We start from the raw sequence: 8,337 nt of genomic DNA, 5'->3' as shown, positions 1-8,337 counted from the left end.
TGGGGGGCGCTATGGGGGACTTTTGGGATAGCATTGGAAATGTAATTGAGGAAAATATGTAATAAAAATATTAAAAATTAAAAAAAAACAAAGAAGTGAAAGGCACGTGACACCTCACACACAAGCACAGCCCTTGGAAATCTCCATATACAATTCAAATCAAATCTACTCTTCCATTTCACTTCCATATCCTTTGTGTAAGATCCAAACTGATCAGAGTCAGAACCTCCACGCCTCCTTTTCCTTCTTTTATATTTTCTGCTTCTTTTGCTGATTTTAATTGAAACTGTAAGGTTTATCCAAGGACCATAAGGATTTAATATATAATAAACATAATATAATAATTTAATTTATCATACATTCAATATATATGAGAGAGAGAGGAAGGGAGAGACAGATAGAGAGGGGAGAGAAGGAAACAGAGAGAGAGAGAGAAACAGAGAGAGAGAGAGAGAGAGAGAGAGAGAGAGAGAGAGAGAGAGGAGAAAGAGAATGCAGTGAAGAAGGAGGACGTGAGTTGAGCACATAGCCCACATTAAAGGTTTTGGTGAGCCTTCATCAGTAGTAGTGGACTAGGTTTGCATGTGGACCACTCCCTTGATATGTAGCATGGAGACTGGGCTGGTAAAAGTCAGGATGGAGAGGGGGAGACCAACATGATTTCTGTGCTGCTAGACCACATAAGAGGTGATGGTACTTTGGTAAGGGTGATGGTGGGTGAAATGAAAAATAAAAGGAAGGTGGATTCAAGAAGGGGACCACAAGGGATCAAAATGTATATAAAATGTTACAGAAAACAACTCTATAACACTGACTGAAAATTGAAAGATTAAGAGCCTATCAATGTCAACGAGAATGGAGATAATTCTCATATTGTTTACATAGTTTGATGGTAACTTGGAAATAACTAAATGGACATGCGTATGAATTCACTTTGATTTCTAAATGTCTACCCCATAAAAATGTAACTCTCTGAGCATAAAGACATACATTCTAAGAAGATTACTGCAACATCTGTTTGTAAAAGCAAAAAATTGAAGCAATATACCACCAAAGAAACGGCGGAATATTAAATATCATGCTTAAATAGAATAAGGTCAAGATGTGCTAAGATACAACATGTTTATAATCTATTCTTAAATATAAAATCAGGTTATAGAAAAATATGTATATTATGTTCAAATAAAAGGTTCCATCCACATAAGCATTTGTGTTGTAAAGATGCCTTTATGACTGCAAAGGAAAACATCTGGGATGGTGCACATCTGTGTGTGGTCTCTATCTTCACAGTAAAGCAGGAAGCTAAGTTGTCTGTGGAGAATGAGGGCAGCTGCTCCAAACACTTTCCATTTGAGGAGAATGGTTCTGGCTTGAAATCACCTTGTGGGAATAGAAAATATTGCTGAATCTACATCGCCAAACCTTACTGAAGGCTCAGAAGAGTAACCAAGCCAACAGTCAAGGTCATTCCACTTCCTTCAGCAGGATGCTGTGTGGGGGGCATTAAGAAAGAATCAGATACAGGGTGTCCTTTATGACCAGGAAGGCTCAGGGACCAACACGAGGCTCGCTAATTGTAATTCAAGTTGAAGTTTACATGGATGATAATATTCCACTTGCAGACTGAGACACTCAGGTGTTCGAAGGTCACACAATAAAGAATGATGGAATGAAAGTTTCCTTGTGTTGAATAACTTGCAAGTTCCCTCACACTTGCTGATGGCTGAGATGTTATTACCTAAGGTAGCAGAGCCAGCTAGCAGAGGGAGGCTGGCCATCCAGATACTCTCCTGAGTCAAGCTCAAATCTACCACCTGTCCATTCAGATTTTCATGCAAAAGAAAAAACAAACATCCCCTTTGAAAACTAAAATGTTTATTTTTATTCTCTGCTATATCATTATGCTAATATCCAAATCAACACAGCTTCTAATAGGAATAAATCACTCTTATTTATATAAGTTATAAATATATATTATACAATATATTTATAATATACTATATATTTATATAAATTATAAGTATATCCTACATAATATATTCATAATATATATTTATATATAAGTATATACATATATAAATAAATATATATGTTTTAAAATCTATTTTGGGTGCAACGTTTTCCCCCTTTAGAGTATTTATTGGCCATATTTCAGTATAATGTATACTATCGAGGATGGCACTAAATAAATCATAATTGAATAGGAATTTTCAATTATGACAGAAACAAAGAATAATTCCATTTCAGGCAGTTTTGTCCCCTGGAGGTCCCAGGGGAGGTGCATGCTGCGCTGGGGTGGGGTCAGTACCTCCTTCTGTCCTCACAGTCAGAGCTGGAGCTGTTGTGGGCACAAGCAGGGTGGTGGTGCTGCATCCTCGTGGCATGGCTCATGCAACGTCCAGGACACTAGAACAGAAGGAAGCACAGAACAGTGTCTCAAGTGCCCTGAGTGCTCAGGCTCACTGTGTGTACTGAGACCTGAGCTGAGGTGGACCAGCCAAGGACAAGCTCCAGGGACCAGCTGTCCCATGGTGAGTTAGAAGAGGTGGATCATAGCTCTGTAGACAGACCCACGCTTCTCCCCAATTCTTTATCCCCTGAAGCTCGGGAAGAAGGGAGAAGGGTGGGATCAATTCTGAATTATTAGGCTTAAGTATGGAAACAGATATATTTAAACCAAGAAGTGAAGGCCAAGTTTGGTTTTTTCTGCTCTGAGCAAAGATGGAGGCACCTGTGCTAAGGCCCGTTCAGCTACAGGAGAAGCGATTCAAGTCTGATTTGCAGCCCTTGAAGTTTTGCATAGCCATAATGCCTATTCACTTTCCTCATAATCATATTATGCATGGAAAAGTCTTTTACATTGTTATTACTGTACAAGGAGCTCCCCAGCCAGGGCAGAAGTGTGTGGAGTACGTTCTAAGTGAATTCTGATTTTGCCTACTTCTTTTACCTTACTTAACCCATTTCAAACAATCTTTTAAACTCATAGCTGTAGTTCATTGGGCTTTAATTCACTGGCCATGTAATTATTAATCATTTAAAACACACATTGTAATGGCTTTCAGGTTTGCCACACCACAGCCAAGTTTGGAACATTATCATCATCTATCACAGAAACCCAACAGCCCTCTGCAGTCACCCCTCCATTCCCAGTCCTGGGCAGCCACAAAGCTGCCTTTTGTTTGACTGATTTACCTACACTAGACACAATGGTGGAGTTCTCTTCCATTATTTGTCCCAAGACTCTCAAGGTCTGTCCACGGTGTAGAATGTGCCAGTCCCACATTCCTTTTCATGGTATTTGTTGTACTAACAGGCCAGAGCTCAGGTACTTCTGCACTTGCTTCATCATGTTGGCGGTGGTGTTACTGTTGCCTGTGCTGTTTCCGCTGTTTGGTTATCATGAGTAGTTAGGTCATCACATTCATCGGTAAATGTTCGTGTGGTGTTTTCACTGCTCTTGGATACACACCTAGCAAGGAAGCTGCTGGGTCCTCCTCAGTCATGTTCAACTCCCCAGGAACCTGTGGGTTGTTTTGCAATGGGGCTGCACCACTGCGCCCCACCTACAGTCCTACAGGATCTACTTATGCATTTTCTTGTTAAACTATCTGTTTTTAGGCTAGTTCTGCAAAAACTACTGTAAAATGGCACATCATTATGGCTTAAGTTGATGAGCATCTTTTGATGTCCTCCTTGGCCATCTATTGCCTTTGTCAAGAGATGTCTATTTAAACCCCTCATTCATGCTTTAATTAGATTGTGTGTGTGTGTGTGTGTTTTAACTATTGAGTGGTGGCTTTTAAGATGTATTTTAGATATAAGTTCCTTTCTAGAGATGTGTCATTTAATTGTTTTTCCTACCCTATGTATCTGTCAGTGTCTTGGTGGTAACCCATTGTAGCATAGATGGTTTAGTTTTGATATGATTCAAGTTATTCATTCTTGTTTTGCCTATGTAGTTGGTGTTGTATATAAATGTCATTTCCTACAGTGTGAAGAATCATGTCTTCCCCCCTACATTTCCCCCCCTACATTTTATAGCATTGACTCTTAAATGCCCTTGATGACTTTTGTGATGTTGGTATTCCCTGTAAGCAGAGAGTATGGCTTCATGTCTTTTTGTGAGTTCACAGTTACCCTGCAGCATTTGTTAAAGGGGATTGTTTCCTGTGGTTACTGGTGACACCAACCACTGACAGGAAACAACTTAAGTGAGGAAAGTCCTTTGTTGTATATATTATGGCTTCCTGTTTTTTGTTTTGTTTGTTTTAATGGGATTTCTGAGTGTGTGAACAAGTTTCTGAAACTGTATCTATTTCTTGTGTCTTTACTTGGGCTCTGTTCCTTCTGTTTGTTTGTTTCATCCTATTACAATATGTTAGTTTTTGTTTTATCTTATTATATTTTATGCATTACAGTACTATACCCTAGAAGCATTTTAATTCCTAATGAGAGACAGAAATGAGTTGGATCCGGATGGAAGGGGAGGTGGCAAGGAACTTGAAAGAATACAGGGAGAGGAAACTGTAATTAGGATATATTATATGAGGAAAAAAATCTATTTTCAATAAAAGGGAAAAACTGTGGCCCATTACCAGGTTTTTAAGGTATACGATACAGCACTGTTAGGTATAAATATTTATTAGCATTGTGGCTCATCAGAACATATTTATCTTCTAAAACTTTGTACTCTTTAAAATCACCTCCTATCCCCTAGTCACTCAGCTACTTAAAAGGTCTACTCACTGCTCATGAAGTTGATTAGATTCACATATAAGTCTTTGTCTTCTGTGCCTGGATTACCTTATATGATACAGCCCATCAAACTCATCCATGTGATATAAGCATATTATATCTCTCATTTGAATACTGAACAAATACTTTGTTAAGCATTCTAAAACAATTTTAAATTTAAAGTTCATTAGCAACAAATTGCTGATTATAGATAACACAGCCAACCATAAGGTTACCTGGTTTCCTGGGTCGATGGCCTGTTGAACACATGGACGAATGGAACATGGTTTTCTCCCTAGAGGCCTGTCTTTAGGAGCACATGCCCTTGGGGACACCGCCTGTACAGTCCCATTGGCTTTTGTCTGCTTGCATGTCACTTGCCGACTGTGAAATCCTTCACCACAAGACACCGAGCACTCTGACCACACACTTGTAAACCACCTAGGAACAAAAACTGCAGGACCTTAGTCAAGACTGTCACAAAAAGGCTGATGTGTTGATCCTAACACTATGGTGGTGTCAGGGAGTCACATGTCTCCCAAGGACAGGGCAGCATAGGCGACTCCCAGTCATCGTCCTCTCCTCTCCCCAGGGACAGCAGTGTCACTAGGTAGAAAGAACCAATATAATGATGAGTGTGCCACCTACAATATTTAGTGGAGAGTTATCACTGTGAACCCCAAAAGGTTAGGTTCCTTGTGGACTCTGTCATAAGACTTAGGCTTTCTGAAGGGTGACTCTTAGTGTGACATGTTCCATTTAGAAATGACAGTAGTTACTAAAAGATATGGCATCTAGTGGTCCTGCAGCACCAACAGGCCTTCAGAACAAGCCACAAAGCAGCTGTGACAGAGCCTGGCACAGTGACTCTGCTCCTCACACTCTTCTGAGACATGGGCAGCCACCTGCTGTGTGGACTTTGGTATAGGAAATGGAACCATGTAACAGGAAGATTCTCCTGTTTTATCAGTGTGTGTGTGTGTGTGTGTGTGTGTGTGTGTGTTGCACTGTTGGGGACTGAACCTAGGGTCTTTGCATATGTGTGCTTGCCATAAGAGCATGTTGGATCTCCTGGAGCTGGAGTTACAGGGTGTGAGGTCATGGATGGAGGTACTGGACACTGAGATGAGGTTCTCTGCAAGAGCAACAAGTCTCTTCATTGCTGAGCCCGATCTCCAGCCCCCAACTCTCCATTTATTTTGTTTAAATCAGAAAATTAGGGCTGAAGTATCACGCCTGCCTCACAGATCTGAACTAAAAAATACAAAAATATCTCTGTTCATTTGTGTGTGTGTGTGTGTGTGTGTGTGTGTGTGTGTGTGTGTGTGTGTGAGAGAGAGAGAGAGAGAGAGAGAGAGAGAGAGAGAGAGAGAGAGAGAGAAGAGAGAGAGAGAGACTTGGTCAGTTTTCTACTGGGCTATGTGCTGCTGGGTCATTTCCTTACATTGACACTTTCTCTAAGTACAGCTACTGAACTGTTAAACAGTCCAAATTACTATTTTTTTTAAAAATTTTTAAAAAAATTTTAAGTTTTTATATTATTTGATGTGTCTGGGTGTTTTGCTTGCATGTATGTCTGTTTACCATGTGAGTGCATGATGCATGCAGAGGCTGGAAGAGGGTATCAGATTCCCTGAGGGTGGACTTTCAGATGCTTGTGAGCTGCCACGTGGGTTCTGGAAATCAAACCTGGGTCCTCTGGAAGAAAAGCTGGTGCTCTTAACCACTGAGCCATTTTGCCAGACCCTATTGTACTTTTCAAAACCAGCAAAAACTAGTGTACTGTTAAGAAAGTGACTACACATACATACCTTGCTGGGCAATCCCGGATGTTACAGGACTGAAACCCAGCCAGCGGCTTCCTGGGAAGACCACACAGGGTTTCACTCACTTCCTGCCCACTGGTCATCACACACCGGGGCCTCTGAAGCCGGACCCCCAAGGGACCACAAGTGGCTGAACAGTGTGTCCAGTTACCAGGTTCCCAAAAATGTTCTGCAGAAAGGAAAGGAAATGTCACCAGCATGCCGAAATAGAAAGGATGATGATCTGGAGGCAACAGGGCTGAAGGCCACTGGGAGTTGTTCTGTGGTTAGCTATCTGCCTGCATTCTCATAGCATGAGCAGAGAAAGTCATTGCATAGTGTGAAGCTCCCTGTCTTTTGAGTACTATGGTACTCACTGACCAGAAATGGAGGCCAGAATGGGATCGCCTGGGAAACCGCTATTGTAGGTCCTCTAGATCTACCAGAAAAACCCAAGAGAGAGGGAGGAGGTACTGAGCAGCCAGCCTTTCTCCAGCATCCTCTAAGCAGAGCCAGCAGGACATGGGGGAAGGCCTCTCAAGGGGATGCCCTAGTGCGCTCCATTTTCCAAAAACAGGTCAGGCAGAGAAATGGAAGATGATTTAGCAGGAGGACCAGGGACCAGGGATTAAGCAGTAAGGTGAGATGCATTTGAATCCCAACCCTTACTTTTCCATTAATTCTTAACCCAAACATCACATCCATCCTAAAACTGCATAAATAATTCACTCTGGAGACATCTGGAAAGGTAAGAGTGGAGGCCTCCTTTAGACAAGCAGAAGCCAGGCAACCCCAGGAATCACAGCGTTTGTGTTACCCTTCCCTGCCGACACTTGGTAAAAGATGAGGTAGGACACCATGATGACAGGTTTGTGCATGGCCACAAAGCTCGCCAAATTTCCCTGCAATAATCATGAATAATTGATAGCTACCAGCTGTGTCCACAGGAGCTCTCGCAGGATGGAATGGTTTAACTTATTGTTTTCCATTCTGAGTTTTGAGTTTTTACCTTAACTTGCAAATGGCATCATTTGCAGAGCAGAGCCATAAATTGTGTCTCTAGTTGTCATTTCAGAATTCAAGTTTACTTAAAACAGTTTCTTCAAGATGGCCATTGACTGAAGCTCTCCAGAGTGGATGGATGGGTGATGACTTAGACACTTGAAAAATCAGGTTTTTTTTTTTTTTGACTCTTCCATGTTCTGTTATGAAGCTGTTAATTTTATTTTTATTTACAGAGTCAGAGAGGTTGAATGAAACTAAGTTACCTCATGTTTTTTTGTGTCAGCGAAACTGGAACCCACACATGTTTGACTCCATGTCTCAGTGCAAGGCAGCATGCATGTGCTTTTCTTTTGAAATGCTGGGCTTTTAATAAAGTATAATTTGTGTACAATGCTCAGATCTCAGTTTTATGAGCTTCACAACTGTCTGAACTCCTTGAGCTATGATCCACAGTAAGATGCAGACTATTTTTAACACCGTTAAAGCTTCAGTGTCTAGTCAGCCGCTTTCTCCTCCCAGGCATCTGCAGGTTTTCTAACTCTCAGCATACATTAGCTTCACTTCCTTCTGGGCTTGTGCATGTGTCTTCTTTTGCTTAGTGCATTATTTTCAGGATTAACTCATGTTTTGGGGAATATCAATATTATATTTTCTTTTACTATTGAATCATGCACAGTGTTTGAGTACTACCGCAGTCTTTCATTCTGCTGTCAATAGCTATTGTGGATAAGACTGAACATCCATGTACAAACTGTGTGTGTATGTGTGTGTGTGTGTGTGTGTGTGTGTG

The 8,337-nt window shown here is 41.1% G+C and overlaps 1 protein-coding gene across 2 annotated transcripts in view; it reads right to left on the bottom strand.

The window, feature by feature from the left end:
• Adamtsl3 (ADAMTS like 3) overlaps positions 1-8,337 on the bottom strand; it is a 270,398-nt gene that overhangs the window by 5,889 nt on the left and 256,172 nt on the right. For both annotated transcript variants that reach the window (XM_029480045.1, XM_021167800.2), the window contains exons 26-28: positions 6,549-6,732; positions 4,974-5,178; positions 2,309-2,406 (exon numbers count right to left, since the gene is read on the bottom strand). In XM_029480045.1, coding sequence (XP_029335905.1) covers positions 2,309-2,406; positions 4,974-5,178; positions 6,549-6,732 — 487 coding nt within the window. The remainder of the gene's footprint in view (positions 1-2,308; positions 2,407-4,973; positions 5,179-6,548; positions 6,733-8,337) is intronic.

This window comes from Mus caroli, chromosome 7, assembly GCF_900094665.2.
Source record: "Mus caroli chromosome 7, CAROLI_EIJ_v1.1, whole genome shotgun sequence".
Lineage (NCBI taxonomy): Eukaryota > Metazoa > Chordata > Mammalia > Rodentia > Muridae > Mus > Mus caroli.
The sequence above is the reverse complement of the archived record's forward strand: the minus strand, read 5'-3'. Positions and strand labels throughout refer to the sequence as shown.